Source organism: Peromyscus eremicus, chromosome 23 (genome assembly GCF_949786415.1).
Source record: "Peromyscus eremicus chromosome 23, PerEre_H2_v1, whole genome shotgun sequence".
In the NCBI taxonomy this organism is placed as follows: Eukaryota; Metazoa; Chordata; class Mammalia; order Rodentia; family Cricetidae; genus Peromyscus; species Peromyscus eremicus.
In genome coordinates this window covers 10,843,001-10,862,152 of record NC_081438.1, presented here as the reverse complement: position 1 = coordinate 10,862,152, position 19,152 = coordinate 10,843,001, and the positions used below count along the sequence as shown (strand labels likewise).

The window sequence follows — 19,152 nt, the reverse complement described above, 5'->3', positions numbered from 1 at the left end:
CGGCGGGCGAGGTCCGAGCTGGGGCGGAGGCAGGACGGTCCCCTCCTTCCCTCCCTCCCTCCCTCCCTCCCTCCTGGGAGCCGGCAGGGAAGGAGCCAGCGCGGGGAGATCACGGTGAGAGATGAGTGCAGGGACCCCACATCCCTGGCTCAGGCGGGTCCGCGGGCAGATGCCACCGGGAAGGGACATAGGGACCTGCGGCTCTTTCGCCTCTGGGGACGCGACCCCTGAGGAGAACTGGGTCGCGGCTGCAGCTGGCACCCTCCATCCGTCTCGACATCCCTCATCTTGAACTCGAATCCCTGCATCCCTCATCCTTCATTCCGCATCCCCACATCCTGCATCCCCACATCCTGCGTCCCCGCATCCTGCAACCCCACATCCTGCGTCCCCACATCCCGCATCCCCGCATCCCACACCGCAGCCCCCGGTAGCGCGTGGCCCGAGGCGGGGGACGAGCTCCAACCGAGCACGGGTCACTGCGGGTGACAGTCTAGGGTCCCGTGCCTGCTCTTCTCCAGGCACCCCAGGGACCACAGGGCGTGGACCCCCGAACCCCCCTGCCGCCCCCCCACCGGCACCCCATTGTTCTCCACCGCGGCTCCCGGGAGGGGGAGGGGGCTGCTCTCTTCTTAAAGGGCCCTCTCCCCTTCTTGTCGCCCCTGCAGGTCTTGAACACCAGTGGGGTGGGGCGTGCCCACGGCCCCCGCCCCCCCCCCCCGGGGTCCCCCAGACTCTGCTTCCAGAGCAGCGATCCCCGCGCTCCGCCCCCTTCCCTGGGAGATCTGTGACCACTCGGGCCGGCCAGGAGAGGAGACACGGGTGTAGGGGTGCAGGGAGCCCCTACAGTGGAGCCGTCGGGAGGGGCGGAACCGAGTCACCCAGGAGTGAGGCACGGGGTCTGAGACGCAGAGCTGAGCGCGCAGTGAGCAGCAGGCTGGGACCGGGGCCTCCCGGGTGACAAGGCCCTGCGTGGCGGACAGAAGCAACCACTGAGAATTGGGAAAAGGCAAGACCTAGAGGGGCAAGCGCCTCACTCCCGCACCTGCACCGAGGGGACCGAGGAACTAAGAGCACATCCCCCCCACCACCTAGGACAGACGTCGCCTTGAGCGCACCCCTGTGTGCAACAGCTGCGCTCTGCGGGAAGGGGGTCCTCGCTGCTGCGTCTGGATGGCCACCCATCCCCCTAACCCAGGCCTCTAGGCCTTGGAGAGGAGCCCAGCTGGAAAAGAGGCCACACTCCTCGCCGCCCGCCCTGGAGAGAGAGGACGACGCTTCCCCGGTGCTCCCAGGCCCAGGAGGAGCTGGGCCAGCAACAGTGGTGACCTGGCCCCCCAGGCGGCAGCGGCCATGTCACGGCCAGGCCAAGGTGTGATGGTACCGGTGAACGGGCTGGGCTTCCCGCCGCAGAACGTGGCCCGGGTGGTGGTGTGGGAGTGGTTCAATGAACACAACCGTTGGAGACCTTACACGGCCACCGTGTGCCACCACATCGAGAATGTTCTTAAGGAGGATGCCCGGGGCTCCGTGGTCCTGGGCCAGGTGGACGCCCAGCTGGTGCCCTACATCATCGACCTACAATCCATGCATCAGTTCCGTCAAGACACAGGTGAGTAGACCTCTACGGGCCAGGCCAGCCTCTCACAGGATGCGGGGGGGGGGGGGGGGGGGGATGCAACAATCCCCCCTCCCAGCGTTCCTGAAAGGGGAGCCTGGGGTTCCAAAGATCCTGCCGGCCAATTAGGCTTCCTCCCTCTCCCTCCACTGGGAAAACGGACAGTGTGGCCTGGTCTAGGTTCACACTTTGGTTCCAGCCCTATCTCGTATTAGTTCTGGGGTGGGGGTGAGGGAGATGTGGATAAACGAATCACCTCTCTGAACCTCAGTTTCTTCACCTGCAAAGTGGATGGATCTCTGTCTCTCAGAGCTATGTAAAGATTTTTTTAAGTGAGTCTTCCTCCCCCAGCACTGAGCCCCTCAGCGCTTTAACACACCCATTTCTCAAACTCATGGGTTGTTCGGTTTCTCTCCACCAACTCAAAATTTAAAAAACAAAAACAAACAAACAAACAAAAAACAAAAACAAATTCTAGTGGGCCATTTTACAGGCAAAGAAACTGAGTCTCCCAGAAGCTGAGTGAATCGCACTCAGAGTTGGGATCAAAATCCAGATAGCTGGGAGTCCAGAGCTAGCCTGGTGCAGAGGGAGGGGTGGGATGTGGTGATGGTCCAGGTGATACCCGGGGCGCCGTGGTGTGTCCATGGTGGGGGTGGGGTCGTGAGGGAGGAGAGCGTGATGGTGGCTTGGTGACGATGTCGTGTGGGATTCCTTGAGGGTCTGAAGCTGGTGGTCCTGCTGGGAGGGATGTTCAGAGTGGCCCGTGATGCAAGAGTGGGGGTTGGGGGTGAGGGGGTGTTGCTGGCCATCTTGGTGGCCCCATGGTGTGGGTGGTGGCTGCTGATGGCAGTAGTAGTACTATAGTAACAGTGACGTTGAAGATGGCCTCACTCTCAGGCCCTCTCTCCTCTTCCGGGGGATTTGTCACCTCCGTGGAGAGTTTCTGCCACATCACTGGGCGGCCTCTGAGACAGGCACTGCGCAGCCAGTGAGGCCCTGCCTTGTGGGAACCTTGGTGTGTTTGACCTCCAGGGGCAGTGATGGGGGCTAGGGAGGCCTCTGCACTTCCCGGGGGGGGGGGGGGGGGCGGGGGGCGGGGGGGGGTGACTGCCGCCGCAGGCAGCTACCTTGGGGACAATAGACTCTTCCTCCTTCCTTGAGCTCCCTGCCCACCTGTAGCTGTTTTAACCCACATTAGTTTAAAAAAAAAAAAAAAAAAAAACACATCACCATGTAGCCTCACTTCAATCACTCAGGAGCGGGAGTAGGCAGGGTACAGTGTGGCCTCAGCGTGGCCTTCCAGGGCTACCAGTGACAGCTATAGAAGTTCAGACACCCAGGGGACGCATCCCCAGCAGCTCAACAATGTGACATTTTAATGTATCTGTTTTCCATAGCTTTGGGCATCAGCCGTGGCCATGCCTGTCCTAAAGACATTTACTGAGCTCCTACTGTGTACTGTAGCGCCGCTGTGTGGAGCAAGACCCTTCTTGGCCGGGGCTGACCACTAGTAACCATCCCTGTGTGGTCAAGGAGCAAGCAGGAGGCAGGAGCCTGTGAGACAGACGCGCGCACGCACGGGTACTTGGGAAGACCAGTCAGGAAGTGGTGTTCCCAGAAAAAAGGGGATAGCCCGTGCAAAGGTCCTGAGGTGACAAGGAACTGTGCATGCTTGCCTCTATGGGGTTTGGGAGGCAGAGAAGCTGGCTCCGGACATGCAGATGTAGGCCTGGATGGTGAGGACTTTGGATTTGAGCCTGAGAATTGGAGATGACACCCTAAGCTCCTTCTCAGGAGGAAAGGAGGCTGGGGGTGGGGTCTGAGAGAAGGCATTTCCCCTCACCAGCACCTTGGCTAAACTCTTTGTAGCCTCAGAGTGTTGGCTATAGAGATTTTCCAGGACTTAACTTGGAGGGTGGGGGTCCTGAGAAGCAGAAGTAGACCCCCACACACACACACACCGCCAAGGTCCTCAAATTAGTATCTTTGCCTGGGGCCTTCTTCAAGTCTCATCAACCTCACTTCAACTCCCAAGTCCACAGGTTCAGGCCTGCTCCACCCCCCTACACTCCACAGCAACCTTCCGTGGTCCAGTCTTCTCTTTTTCCAGCCTGTGAGCTAGAAACAGGACAAGGCTTCTGTGCGCCTGCCAAGACCTCCCCGCCACAAGGAAGGAGAAGGGTCTGGGAACAGCTAGGAGACCTGGGAAGCTTGGAGGTGGGGCTGCCTCTCCTCAGACAGACAGACAGACAGGCCGGGCTGAGCTACTTAGGAAAGGCCTCTGGCCCTCGCTGCCCCAGTTCCAGGAAAGAACCAAGATGTATACAGGTCTCCCTTCTGCTCTGACCAGCTGGGGGACCAGGCCAGGAGGCCTCGCCTCCCCAGGCCTCAGTTTCCACACCAGCAGGTCAGAGAGAATGGAGCCTGTCTCACAGACCAACTCCTGCCCTATTGTGAACCTGTACCTGGGCACACTGTGTGTGTGTGTGGGGGGGGGGGGGAGCTGGTAAATCCAAATGCCAGGAGTTGGGATTTTTGCTCAGTTGATAGGTCAGGCACAGGCAATGTGGTGGTGCACACCGGTCAGCCCAGCACACAGGGGTAGAAGCGGGAGGAGCCGAAATTAAAGGTCATCCTCAGCCATAGTGAGCTCAGGACTAACCTGGGGTCAATGAGGCCCAAACGAAACAACCCACCGAGGTAAAGCCGTAAAACCCAAAACTTGCACGCGTGCCCTGAAATGCACAGGACTCCCATCTAGACTTGCTTGGTATCAAAATTCCTGGAAGCTTCTGGAAGCTGATCTGGCCTTGGGGTGGGGAAATACGAGTCTGGTTTTGCCCTGATGCAGGAGCTGGTAGGCTTTTTAACCTCGTGGGAACCCGTACCTTGCCCCTGGAGCATGAGCCCAGCCTGGGACGTATGCAAATGAGTGACTGTGGCTGGGTTGACATAAACACTGTGGCCACCACTGACATTTTAATTTTGTGCCATTTTCATGGCTCATAAAGTATTATTTATCTTTTTTTTTAACAACTGTTTGAAAATGTAAAAGCCACTCTTCCATTCTTAATCTCTGAAAAGGCAGAAATTAAGGTGGGTGTGTCGACCCCCACCCCCCTCCCCTGGCTGCGGTTCACCCCACCCCCACCCCCTGCCAGAGCACCTTCTAATCTTGCCTATGGGGTGTGACAGGGACTGACACCCCAGAACACCCGGTATGATGTAGGCACGCCTCAGGATGTGCCAGACAGAGCTCATGTTCAGCGCAAACACACACACACGGCCACAGCCTGCTCATCAGCCGCCGCCCGCCGGCGGGCGGCACACAAATGTCCTGTCTGTCTGCTTGATCTGCTCGGCAGCAGCCAGCGGAAGAGAAGGGAAGGGAAGGGAAGGGGGCCAGATGTCAGGCTTGGGGACAAGTGGAGAGGACAGACCTGTCACATGGGGACTGCTGTTTATTCAGCTGCCCCAGATGTTTCCACTCTTACCCATGGGGGAGGGAGAGAGGGGAGGAGGAGGGAGGTTCCCTTTGAAACCCTCCAGTCTGTAGACCCTCACATGGAGGCAGAGGCTACATCCCCTGGCCACAGGATATTAGATCCCTAACAGCTACACCCCTGGGCTGCTTGCTAGTGTCTCCCTCACACTTCCATGTGGGTGGCGGTGTTTTGCTTTGCTTTTCTATGCTGGGATTTGAACCCAGGACCTCACACACACTGGGGCCAGCACTCTGCCACTGAGCGTTACGTCATCAACAGCCCTCTTTAGCGTTCATTCTGAGACAGGTTCTACCCAGCTGGCCTTGAACTGGTGGCCTTCCTTCTTTCTCAGTCTCTTGAGTAGATGGAGATGACGGTCTTGCCCCACCAGGCCCGGCTGGGCTCCCAAAGCTTACCCCCTTTTTATCTGAAGCTTCCTCACCCAGATGAACCTAGGTGATTGCGAATGAATAGTCAGGCCTGAGGAGGTTTGGTCAAGAGGGCTTCCAGAGGCTGGGGATCCACCAGGATGTGGGGGTGAGGGGTGAGGAATGACTTTCACCACCACCCCCCCACACACACACACAACTTCTCTGAGGCCTACAAGATTTAGACTCCAGATAGGAAGATCGAAGCCCAGAGAAGGTGAGTCACGTGCCCAGGATCACACAGCCTAGCAGCTCCCAGGGCCTGCCCGCCGCCTCCCCCCCAGGCCCTCTCCACACAGCTAGAAATGGGTGATCTGGTCCCTGGGGATAGTAAACCCCAGGTCTCTGTGGCTGGCAGGGATTAGAGGGTTCCTATGTGACATGCGTCTCCCATCTTCCCTCTTCCATCCACTCTGTAAAGAGACGCAGCGAAGACAGAGGTCATGTCAGAAGCTCCACCAGCAGCTCTGTCTCAGGTGTCTCAAGATGCTAGACTGGGGACAGACACCACGGGGGGCCCTACACCCTTTCCCTGGGCGGCCAGGGCTCCCTCACCCTGCATCCTGCCATTTAGGGGTAGGTCCTGCCTGCGCCACTTGGACTGAGGAGGACCAGTGAGGTCACCCAGAGAAGAAGGGCAGCTGTTGCCATGGAAAGCACCTCCAACATTTAGAGTCCAGATGGGATGACAAAGCCCCAGAGAGGGTGAGTGACCTACCCAAGGTCACACAGCATTTCACTCTCAATCCAAAACTAGGCTCCGACGTCAGGTCTCAGGGATGAAGGTGAGGGCTGGGTGTCCCTTTTCTCCCTGTCCTCTGAGAGCTCTGTTGGGCTCGTTGTCAAGGTTTGAACTAAAGCAGGGACATCCTGAGTTACCATGGAGCCTCTAGGGCCTGAGTCCCAGGCTCCCACATCTCTGGGGCCCTTTCCTAGCAGATCTAGGGCTGGGCATGATGCCCGAGCAAGGACTAGAAGGAGGTTCCTATCAGGTCTGGCTAAGCCATCCACAGGGTGCCCCGTGCCTCTGGGTCCCTGTCACAGTCCACGGTACCTCCCTGTACTTTGGTTCTTTGGGGTCTACTGTTGGTCAGGCCCACGAGCCTCCTGATTGCCCAACTCCATCATCATTCTATTGGACAGACATTATTGCTGTCCAGGGCCTGGTCCTGGTCTGGGTCTTGGGGGGGGGGGTCTCAGAGAGACAGACAAAATCAATCCATTTCAGGTCTTATCAATCTATCAAATCTGTGTCAGAGTCTAGGAGAGATAAAAGCCAGAACATCATGGAAATGACTTGTGACCCCAGTTCTGGCACTGAGGCCAATAGAAAGATGTTTAAAGCCCACCTGCTGGCTGGCTGTGTGGTAGGGGGCAAGCCACTTAACCTCTCTGGGCCTCCATTTCCTGCAGTGTAAAATGGGAATAATCCTTCCCTGGGACGGTTTCATGGGAAGCCTGGAGAGCACTCTTGTGTATCCTTCTTATGGGCACTTAGGTAGGAGAACGACCTAGGTGCTTTCTGACGTACCAAGCGGGCGATGTGGGCTCCTGAGGGTATTGTGGACCTGTGTGAGGGTCCAAGGAGAAGCAGCCAGCCCCAGACTCAGGCCTGGGGACAGAGGGAGGCCATGACAAGCAGGGGATGGGAAAGGTGGTCCCTTGGGGCCTTTAAGACCTGGCAGACATGGCTACCAGCTGCTGCCCTTTAGCGGCCAGGCCCCGAGGGACCCAGAGCCAGTGTGCAGTACCAGCATCATTAATCTCAGGCCCTGAGAGGCTGGCACAGGTGATCCAGGGCGGGCAGGCTTCTTTGCAGTGAGTAGGGCTCCCCTGAGTGACAGCACACATCGCTGAAGCTGGGAGGTGGGAGCTCCAGGACACAGCCAGGGGCTGAGACACAGGTGGGGGCTGGGACAGAGTCCCCCACCACCCACCACCCATCACCCACCACCCACCGCCCACCACCGCAAACCCCAGGACTGCTCTGTGATACCTTGGATGGCTATGAGCGTCCTGAGTATGTAAGGAGGGGTCCTGGTCACAGTGTCCCCGGCCTTTCTCCCCTCCCCTCTTCTCTGGCAGCTGTGGGGTCTACCTTAGATGTGAGGGGTTACTAAAGCCACAATGAGGGTGCTGGTCTGATGGAAGAGATTTGCAGCAGGTGATAAAGAAGGGGCGTGGCTAAGGTGAAGGAGGAAGCCAGTGAGGAGATAAGGACCTGAGGGGGGAGGAGGAGGAATTGGAGGGGAGGGTGGGGCTTTCATAGAGATGAGAATGAGAAGGAAGAGTCGTGGTGGGAGTTTGGGGGCAGTAACATCCCAAATCCCTCTTCATTCAGGGACCCCAGAGGCCTCTCTGCATGCCGCTCCACCCCTGTGTCCCTGCCTTCTGCCTAGCCACTGACGACAGTGTCACACCCAGCACTGGCCAGTCCTAAGGACAGCCTTGCTCCCAAGATACTCATTACCTTGAGCCCACTCAGCCAAGGGTCTGGGGACCCCCAACCCTAACACAGACTGCCTTGGGAGCCCATGGGTGAGGACAGGGCTCCCAGGTCTGGTCCAGGAGCTCCTAACTAAGCACAGTGAGAAGCTGTGACTTTGGCCAAGGCCCACACCGTCTCCAAGCCTCAGTTTGCTCATCTGTGATATGGACCCAGCAGCAGCTGTGGCCAGACTGTTCAGTCTTCACTCATTCCACAGGAAATGGGGATGCTGCCCGGTTAGTGATGTTACCCTGGCATGCACAAGGCCCTGGGTTCGAATCCCAGCCCTGCATGAACCAGATATGGTGGAGAATACAGCTGTAATCCCAACACCAGGGAGACAGAAGCAGAGGCAGAAGGATCAGAAATTAAAAGTTATCTTCAGCTTCGTAGAGAGCTTGAGGCCAGCCTGGGGTACATGAGACCCTGTCTCAAAAAAAAAAAGTCAACAAGAATTTGCTGAGCGTCTGTTGTGTGCAAGTGTTAGGAATGTCACATCAACAGGGCACACGCAGAAGACCTGTCTCTGGTGTTTCAGCTCTGGTGGGGTGAGGAGGACAGTGCAGGAAGCCAGGTACCACAGAAGTTCGGAACATGTGGCTGTCACTGACCTTGAGCCTACACAGATGCCAGACCGGGGCTAAGCCTCCTCCAGATCCTGCTTGGCTGTGCCCTTGCTCCGCTTCGATGGCAGAGCCTCTCTGGGCCCCTCCCACAGTCTCTCTGGAACTGGTCCAGGCTGCCACCTCTACCTGCCCAGACAGCAGTAGCACTCAGTGACTGGGTATATGAAGGAGCCTGGCAGGGAGCCCTGGAGCCCGGCACCCTGAGCTGCAGAACAAAGGACCCAGCCATCAGAGGTGGCTGCTAAGACAGCCTGCCCACACCATGCCACCTCGTCCACAGTGACAGTGGCACGGCCCCTGTGAGTCTCTGTCCCTCTCTCTTGGGCTCCAGTGGGGCCACCAAGGGTATCAGAGCTTAAGTCAAGTGGCCACATGGAGGTAGAGAGACGGAGGAGCGTTCCTGTGAAGGTGTGAGTGGCCTGGCCCCATTCAAACTCTTAGCCTGAGTTCAAACTCTGTCTGACTATCAAGTTCCTCTGTCTGGGACTCAGTTTTCCCGTCTGTGCAGAGGCTGCAGATTCAATTGTCTAACTGAATAACACTGCATGGTTTTCTATGCTGGAAAAATGATGGGTCTAAGAGTATCTTGCTCACCGGTACATGGCACATAGTAGGTCCTCAATAGATCCTTGAAGGTATTGAGCCCAGTGTTACATCTGTAATCCCAGCACTCCGGAGCTAAGGCAGAAGGATTATGAGTTTGATACCAGCCTAGGCTACCTAGTGAAACCCAATCTCAAACAAGAGAAAACCAAATCAAATGGAAAAAAAAACAAAACCAAAAAAATTTGAAGTCACGCTCAGGGTGGCCCTGACCCAGCGCTGGCTACCTGTTGCTAGGGAAACCAAACCTTGTAGCCACATCTCTGGATATCTGAGGTTCTGGAAAAGTAGGCTAATATGTGTCCTTTCCACCACCACCACCACCCTTTTTTTTGAGACAAGGTCTATGTAGCCCTGGCTGGCCTGGAACTCACTCTGTAGACCAGGCTGGCCTCAGATTGGCAGAGATCCACCTGCCTCTACTTCCTGAGTGCTGGGATTAAGGGCGTGCGCCACTCTGCCTGCCTACACTGCCAGTTTTTAAATGTTGCTCACGATTTTTTTTTTTTCTCATCATAAGCAGTGGGTGAGCAGAGGAAGCCCACATTCTCTCCAGTGAGAGCCTCCAGCCTGGAGGTGGGAATGGCCCAATTAGCATCATCCATGTCCACTCATTGCATCATTCATTCATTCAATGCATCATTCATCCAACACATCATTCATTCAATGCATCATTCATTCGTTACATCATTCATTTGCTCATATTCAGCTGTCGTTTCCACAGTGTTGACCTTGGGCTACTACTGACTATGCTGAGATTCGCAAGAGGCTGAGAAAACCAGCCTGACCTTCTGAGCAAGGGGCATGGCCAGACGGAAGGGGACACAGGCCACCCTGCCGTCTAGTGATCCAGCTTCTGGTGCTAGAGAATGCAGTATGTTGAGGGGGCCTGTGGGAGACTCCTTGATTCTCCTTTGAGGTCGTGGAGAAAATTCCAGTACATAGTTGAGCCAAGAAAGTTCAACTCAGCAGGGAGAAAAACTGGGAAGATGGAAGAACGTTCTAGACAAGGTTTAGCAGGTGGCAGCCCCCAAGTATACCGTTATTAAGTATTGTGTCTGTTTCACAGCCTGGAGGGAATAGCTTGGGGGATCCAGGGGAGGAGGATTCAGGGCCCCTTGGTGCTGCCTCCTCCCCCTCCCCTTTCCCATTGGCTGCTGCTGAGCCAGGGCACCTGAATCCTGGGCGTGGAATTGGTGTCAGGGAGGCCCCAGAGCCATGAGGTGCACAAGGACCCCCCCCCACACACACACACACACACACTGCAGCAGCCTTGGGCCATAAGTGGCCAAGCAGAGTGGAGGAAATGTGGGAGCCTGAGTCCTCCCCACCCCACCACAAGCAGTACCCCCCCCCAGAGAGCTAGAGCAGCCCCGTGCCCAAACCACTAATGAGCCAGAGCCAAGCCTGAGAGTCCCCTGGGAGCAATTGGAGGGAAACAGAATCTGCCCGTGCATTGATCGCGGCTGGAGCGGGAGGCCCTTGACCCAGCGCCAGCTGTTTCTACCCAAGCCAGCCAGTGCCAGGGCTGAACTACTTCTGTCTTTCCTGAGGAGCCTCAGTTTCCCTAGTTTTCAAATGCCCCCCCCCCCCCGGGAAGACAGCTGTTGTTGCTGCAGGAGATCCCACCAGCCTTGAAGCCAGCCTGAGTTGCAAAACTGTGATACTGCAGCCCGGGGTTTCCCTTCAACCTCAGCCATGTCTGTTACATGCGGTGTAGCCTGTGTGCCTCAGTTTCCCCCGTGGTGGCAGGGACTTGTGAATGTACACAGTTGAAGGAGCAGCCACAGAAGGCAGGCGGCCCCAGGCTGGAGTCAACCAGACCAGGGAACTAACTGTGGACAATCCCGTGTGTGTCCCAGAACTGCCCGGCACCTGTGCATCCTCAGCTGTACCCAGGGCAGCCAGCTCCATTTCAGAGCGTGGTTGAGGATGGAGTGGGGGACAAGCGAGCTCAGAGAATAAGCTTACTGCCAATGCCACTCGTTTCTGGGATGGTTGAAGATCCCACCCCATCCCTCCTCGAGCCCAGCATCCAGAGATGCTCAAACTTGCTCAACCCACTTATTGCTCACTCCCGGGCGGAGGCCCCCACTTGATGGATGTCCATGGCTGCCTCCCACAGGCCCTCCTTCCCAGCAGGTCTGGGTGCCCCTACCTGAGGTCATTTCCCTCCAGGAAGCCGCCCCCAAAGGGAGGGGCCCCTACTGGGGACTGTTTAGTGCCAGAGGGGCAAGCAAGGGTTACTTCTATTCACAAAGCCACTCTGTTTGAAGAGCTTGAGCTTGGGGCAGAGACCCTTCCCAATATTGTACCTCTAAGGCATGTGTGTGTGTATGGCGGAGGTGCTATCCAGGTTGGAAAGCAAACTGAGGTAGTGAGATCCCCGTGAGTGGAGGAATTCTAGGTTAGGCTACCATTTGGCTAGGCTGGAAGCCTTAGGAGGCAAGCCATGCTCTGTTGTGCCCTGCTTTGCCCAAAACTCTCACCCTTCCTTATCTCCCCTCTCTAGACCTGTTTCCTCAGAGGTAAAAGGGGGACAGGTCTGTGTGGCCTGAGAGGAAAGAGACGGAGGGAGAGGACAGCAATGAGCTACCTACGGAGGCACCTAGTAGGTGCTCGGCAAAGGGCATACAGTAGGGCATACAGACTGAAGCTCTGTGGTGGTGCTGTGGCTCCCTTCTCTCACTCAGCCTCAGCTTCCGGCCCTTCTTGACTCTGCTGGGCAGCCTCTAGGCTTCCAGCCTCTCTCTGGCCCCGTATACAGCACCTGCCCCTCCAGTTCCCACAAGGATTTTGCCGCCTCTGACAGTCTCAGTGAATGCTCTCTCTCTCTCTCTCTCCCTCTCTCTCTCTCTCCCTCTCTCCCTCTCTCCCTCTCTCCCTCTCTCCCTCTCTCCCTCTCTCCCTCTCTCCCTCCCTCTCTCTCTCTCTCTCTCTGCCCACCTCCTCTGTGTGTGTGTGTGTGTCCCCATGTCTCTCTCTGTCTGCCTGTCTATCTGTGTCTCTCTCTCTCTCTCTCTCTGCCCACCTCCTCTGTGTGTGTGTGTCCCCATGTCTCTCTCTGTCTGCCTGTCTATCTGTGTCTCTGTCTCTCTCTGCCCTCCTCCTCTGTGTGTGTGTCCCCGTTTCTCTCTCTGTCTGTCTCTGTCTCTGTCCCTCTGCCCCCTTCCTCCTCTGTGTATGTCCCATTTCTCTCTGCCTGCCTGTCTACCCGTCTGTCTCTGTCTCTCTGTCTCTATCTCTCTCTGTCTCTCTCTGCCCTCCTTCTCTGTGTATGTCCCCGTTTCTCTCTGCCTGTCTACCTGTCTCTCTCTGTCTCTGTCTCTCTGTCTCTCTCTCCCTGTCTGTCACCCAGGCCCCCTCCCTTGTCTGGCCGTCACCTCCCTGCAGACTCCCGCCCACATTGGCCCCCAGCCCCCTCACCAGTTCAGGCAAGTTTTCAATTGTCCATTCTCACTGGACAGAGGAGGAAGGAGCGCCCCCAAAAAGCTGACAGACAGCAGCAGGCCCAGGACAGTCCTCTGCCCAGGGGCCGACTGCCCTGGGATCCCGCCCCGGGTGGCCAGCCCGGCGGGGCCGGAGAAGCCTGAGCCGTGGCCCATCTCCCAGGCTCACACACTGGGCGTCCAGTCTTGGGCTCACTCACTGTTCTACCCACAAATCTAGGCCAAGGCCACCCTGGAAGAGGCCGGCACAGCTAAGAAATCTCAAGACCCAAGTCCAAGCAGACACCGGGAGCCAGCTGCCTCCCCTCCCACGCCCCCCTGGTTCATGGCCACCCTGGGCTGGAGGGGTGGGTGGCCTGGCAGCAGCGGGCGCGGCCGTGCTGGGTCGGGTAGGGCGGGCACAGCCGCCCTAATTACTCCTGCTCTCCAGGCTCCGATCCGTTCTCAAAAGGACTCCAGGGACACTGCCTTTAATAACTACCACTAAACAGGCAAGAAAATCCATGCCTGGTAAACAGAGCCCCGGGGAGCAGATGCGGGCTGGACAGCTCCCAGAATCCTTTGCGGCAGAGTAGCCAAGGCACTCTCCAGCGCGCTCTCCCCACCACGGCCCTAGGTCCACCTCCCCTCCTCCCTGCCAGGCCTGGCCCCTCCCCTCCCGCTCCACGGGCCTGGGTTTCAGCGGCCCATGTCTTTCTTCGGGGCAGGTTTTTGGGAACACGTTGGCGCTGATCTGGCCTTCGTCACCCCAGAAGGTATCAGCCAGTTCAGGAGACACAAGCAGAAATGGTTCAAGGACAGGACAACAGCCACACGTGCCAGCTTCAGCAACAGAATTAAGGCTTTGCTGGAGGGGCCGGGCGCGCGCGAGGGGCTCAGTGGGATGGTTAGGAGTTCACCAGGCGGGGACGCTGGAAGTGGGTCAAGTGTGTGATGATGGCAGCCCTCACAGCCAACACTCAAGGATCGCTTCTCTATGCTAGGTCACGTGCTAAGCACCTGTCATGCCTTCTTTTATTTTGAACCCAGAAGTTCTCGGGGTGGGTATTGCTACCTCCATTTTACACAGAAGAACGCTGAGGCTGTGTGAGGAACCAGGGTTCCTCTCCAGTCCACTGGCGGCTTCTGTCCCCCACTTTCCTCACACATTCTGCCCCCGGACCCTCTTTTGGCTCAGGACCCGACCTGGGCAACAGATGGGGTTCAAGGAGGGCGATTCCCTTTTTCCTCCTGTCCCATCTAAAGAACACAGCCGTCACTTTATCGAAAGGTGACCACGGCACGTAAGGTTCATCTCTCACACAGCTCCTGGTTCTGCAGATGGGAACTGTGAGACACATGGAAGGCTTTGCTCCCAGCACCAAGAAAACCACAGAAAATCAATATGAATTCCATTAAAACAAACAAGCTCCGGGCCCTGGGGAGTCTTCCAGTGGTTGGCTGGGACATTATTGCTGCCCAGGGACCTTATTTCTTGGCATCCTCCATCCTGCACCTCTCCTATCCACAGATACAGCTCTGTGCCTCAGTTTCCCCAGCTCCCAGGGCCTGTGCTGTTGTCAAGGGCAGCCTTGGACATTCTAAAAGGCAAGGCCGAGGACGAGATTTTTGAGACCTGAGTGGCAGTACGGTGAGGGACAGCCAGATAGGGTCTGTGGTCAGAAGGGGGACCTCCCAGCAGGGCGCCACACTGGGTGCCCCCGTCTGGCTGCAGAAATATCTCAGGTTGTGAGGACCCCCTGAGTGAGTCACCGTGCCCGGAGTGGGGGTGGGGGAGCTGGAGGGTTAAGCAGAGGGGCCCCCTGTGAGCCTGAGCTGATGGGTGGGCCATGGGGTGGAGGCAGAGGAAAGAGCCTGTTATGGCCAGAATGAGCAGGTACCGGGATAGAGTGGGGTAGAACAAGGCAGCATAGAGTAGCTTATTGGGAAGCCAAGTATGTGTGGGGAGTGGGGGGTGTGCTTCTGAACCGGGTGACATCCAAACAGACCCCGGTTAAAGAAGTCTGAGGATGGCCAAGTCATAATCCAGGCAGAAGAAACAGCCAGTGCAAAGGCAAAGGCCCTGAGGCCTCGCAGGGCTTGAGGTGGCCAGGGAGCAGCGGGGAGACCAGGTGAGGAGGACACCGTCAGAGAGGAGGACGTCAGAGCTGGGTCATCATGAGGATTTCAGCTTTTACAGGTCATAGGGAGCCCTAGAGGACTCTGAGAATGGATGTGGTGTGGGCTGGACAGGATGCCCTGGCTGCCCGGGTGGGGACAAGGGCATGCGTCTACTGCTGGGAACCAAGCCCAGGAGGTACAGTGTGGCTCAGAGCAGGAGGGAATCAGGCAACAGAGCGGTCCAAGAGCCTGCTTGACGCCTGTGGGGGAGGGGAGCTCTCAGGAGAGGGGGCGGAGCTAACGGCATCAAAGCCGAGGCAGCTCCGCCCACCTGGACCATTTCCCCCCCACCCCCACCCCGATGAGAAACCAAGGCTGACAGAGGAAGTCGTCTGAACGTGGTTACAGAACGGGAGAGTCAGGCCTGGGAACTTGAGATGAGGGCTGTCTGCGCCACATCCCCGGGGCCTCACGCAGACTCTGCGCTCAAGTCCTCCCGGCAGGCGCGGGGCACCGTGGGCCAGGGAGCTCCCTGCCACCGTCAAGATGAGGCCAGCAGATTAATTCTTTGTCTCATTGCCTTGACAAGACACCTGACTAGAACAAGGCTTACTTTGACTCCTAGTTCGGGAAGGTGAGGTTGCAGGAACCTGGGGCGGCTGGTCACGTTTATCCACAGCCAGGAAGCAGAGAGAGACGAATGCCAGTTGCTCAGCTTCCCGTCTCCTTTTTATGCAATCCAGGACCCCAGCCCACAGGGATAGTACCGCCCACATCCAAGATGGGTCTTCCCACCTCAACCAACCCAGTCCAGAAACTCCCTCCCAGACACTCTCAGAGGTTTGGCTCCTAGGTCATGGATGCTAGGCCCTGTCAAAGAGTCAACGATCTGTATTCATTGTCATCAGGGCCTGGAGAGGCATGGGGGCGGGGGGGGGGGGGGGGTCGGGGGAGGGGGCTTCCCACAGCTTTGCAGCAGGTGGCAGCCTTGCATGCCCAGGCGAATAATGTCTGTGCTGTGGCCCCTGGGCCAGGCAGCCCAGAGTCAGCCAGCTAAGGCCCTGAGAAGTCCTGCAGCCTTCCCTGTTCAATCGCTGGTAACCTCAGCTTCCTCAAGAGCGTGGTGGCTCTCAGCCAGTGCAGAGCAAAGGAGCCGGGAGCCACAGCGCGGGTGAACCTCAGGCCAGGATACCACAGCGGGTACTCAGCACCGGTTTACCCAGGGCTGGAGCACAGAGAGGGGAGGGGGAGGGGACGGAAAAGCCCGCGGTGAAGGAGAAAGGGTACATACGGGTGTGAATGAACACAAGAAGGCGTGGCTGAATGAATGAAGTGGGGGATAATGAAAGTGTGGCCCGATGAACGGACCAATGGGAGAAGTGTGGAATCCAACGGGCTCTGTGTGTGAATGCAGAAACCCACAAATGGTCAGGTTGGGGGCACCCTGGGAGTCTGGGAGGGAGCTGGGGGGAGGGTTGTAGATGGGCCTTGCTCTCCGTGTGTGGCCACTACCCACCTTTGCTATTCCTGTGATAACCAGGACCTTCAGGGCCTGCTTTGCCCCTGCAGAGGGTGGGCTGGCTCTCCAGGGCCCACTCCTTGCTTTTTCCTCCTTGACTCTCTATGACCTACCCCTTCATGTATGCCCCTGTAACCCCACATATTGACTGGGCGGGCCTCTGCCTGCTTCTTTCCCAGCCGCCATACTCTTTAAAACTTCATTGCTTTTATTAGTTGATTGGAGGACAGTTCACAGCCTGAAGGAGCTGATTGTCTCCTTCCCCCCAGTGATTGGATTGGAATCATGGGATTGAAATCGTATGGTCAGGCTTGGCGGCAAGCACCTTGACCTGCTGAGCCATCTCATCGGCCCAGTCCCCATGTGTCCTGGGACTCACTCTGTAGACCAGGCTGGCCTCGAACTCACTGAGATCCGCCTGGCTCTGCCTCCCGAGTGCTGGGATTAAAGGCGTGCGCCACCACCGCCCGGCCAGATCCCCTTCTTGGCCCTGAAGGTCCCCTTGGGGGCCTGTGCTGACTGACACCCCTCTCCCTTCTGAGCGCAGGCACCATGCGGCCAGTGCGACGCAACTTCTACGACCCGTCGTCAGCGCCAGGCAAGGGCATCGTGTGGGAGTGGGAGAGCGACGGCGGCGCGTGGACGGCCTACGACATGGACATCTGCATCACCATCCAGAACGCGTACGAGAAGCAGCACCCGTGGCTCGACCTCTCGTCGCTCGGCTTCTGCTACCTCATCTACTTCAACAGCATGTCCCAGATGAACCGCCAGACCCGCCGCCGCCGCCGCCTGCGCCGCCGCCTGGACCTGGCCTACCCGCTCACGGTCGGCTCCATCCCCAAGTCGCAGTCCTGGCCCGTGGGAGCCAACTCGGGTCAGCCCTGCTCCTGTCAGCAGTGCCTGCTGGTCAACAGCACGCGCGCCGCCTCCAACGCCATCCTGGCCTCGCAGCGCCGCAAGGCGCCCATTGCGCCAGCTGCGCCCCCAGCGCCCCCAGCGCTGCCGCCGCCGCCAGGAGGGCCTCCGGGTACACTCGCTGTGCGCCCCAGCGCCACCTTCGCCGCCGCCGGGGCTACGCTCTGGGCCGCACCTGCCGCCGGTCCCACAGAGCCCGCGCCACCTCCAGGAGTTCCCCCGCGGAGTCCTAGCGCCCCCAACGGAGCGCCCGCCCCGGGCCAGAATAACCTCAGCCGGCCAGGACCCCAGCGATCCACCAGCGTCAGCGCACGCGCCTCTATCCCGCCTGGGTAAGACGCCCCCCCCCCCCTCCCTGCCACCTCCTCCGGAAGGGCACCCAGGGCCATCCCCAGCAAGGAGCTAGCTACCCAGGGGCCACTGCCCACCAGGGCCAACGCTAGGGTGAAAAAGGTAAGGTGTGGGCCACCCCTCACGGACTCGCTTTGTGGTGGAGCACGTGTGATGATGGTGGCAGGGACCACCATCATCCCATTTACAGCTGGAAGGTGTCCCAACTAAGCTGGTTGGCAAACAAGACCTTGGGGGAGTCCATAACTACCATTGTCTGGCTATTTACACACACACACACACACACACACACACACACACGCCCTCCTGGGCCATTTGCTGTGACAGCTCCATCAGCCAGTGAGCTTTGGATTCAAGTGTGTGAACGGGGCAGCTGGAGAACGCGGGCCACTCTTCCAGAGGACTCAAGTTCAGTTCCCAGCACCCACATGGCGGCACAACCATCTGTAACTCTGGTTCCAGGAGATCCAATGGCCTCTTCTGGCCTTTGCAGGCACCAGCATACATGTGTACACACAGAGACGACAGACGGACAGACACACACACACACACACACACACACACACACACACAGTGTTCTCTGCATTTTGAGGCCACTTTTACGTATATTTTAAAGTTGCATTTATATATTTGTGTGTGTGTGTGTGTGTGTGTGTGTGTGTGTGTGTGTGTGTGTGTGTGCCACAGGGTGTGGTGTAGATCAGAAGACAACTTGCGGGAATCAGTTCTCTCCTACTGTGCTGACCCCTGGCATGGCACTCAGGTCATTAGGCTTGACGGCAGACATCTTTACCCTCTCTGAGCTGTGTTGCAGGCCCCATTTCTGCACATATTTTGTGGGTCAGTGAGGACAGTGGCGGTACATGCTATATAAACCACTCAGCTTTTCCTGCCCAGTGTCCATTCTCCACGAGTGTGCCATGGGTGTGAGCTCACAAAGCTGAACTGGTCGGGGAGGACTGAGTTCTCACGATGCACACACAGGAGACAGACACACAGAGATCAAGGGAGTCAGTGGGCATAATCCTAGGAGGAGAGGGGAGGTCTGGGGAGGTGGTGGAACAGGGTGGCGTGTGGTCCGGAGGGAGTGAATGGTCTGGACAGGCCACCATGGGGAGGAGCGCATATGAAGAGGCTGTTTCTAGGGAGTTCAGAGGACATGGTGTGTCTAGGGAGGAGTTGGAGGTGTTCTGTACCTAGCAGTGGGAAGGGCATCCCAGGCTGGGCATTGCAGGTGCATAGGAGTGGAGGCTGAACAAATCTAGAAGTTTCTAGAAACCACACAGAGGTAAAGCCTACTTCGTAGAATGAGGAGAGGAGTTGTCTAAATGGGAGTTTAGTGATAAACTGGGGAGCCCCAAGAGAGTTTGGGGTGCAGCCAGGAACCATAGAGTGTGCTTGAGCTAGAGAGGGCCGTGGAGAGAAGAAAGTGGTCTGCTGGGGGTATTAATCATTAGACACATGCCCCTCTATCCTGAGGTCTCAGCTCTGTGGCCATGCAGACGCCCCTCCTCCTGCCTGACAAGTCGGTGTCAAGGCCCTCCAATCCTTCCTCTCCAAGGAG

At 57.7% G+C, this 19,152-nt stretch overlaps 1 protein-coding gene across 1 annotated transcript in view; it reads left to right on the top strand.

Moving 5' to 3' along the window:
* The first annotated feature begins 686 nt into the window (after positions 1–686).
* Positions 687–19,152, top strand: part of Dtx1 (deltex E3 ubiquitin ligase 1) — a 32,142-nt gene continuing 13,676 nt past the window's right edge. Inside the window, exons 1-2 of the mRNA XM_059249426.1 lie at positions 687–1,612; positions 16,867–17,569. Coding sequence (XP_059105409.1) covers positions 1,354–1,612; positions 16,867–17,569 — 962 coding nt within the window. The 5' untranslated portion in view covers positions 687–1,353. The remainder of the gene's footprint in view (positions 1,613–16,866; positions 17,570–19,152) is intronic.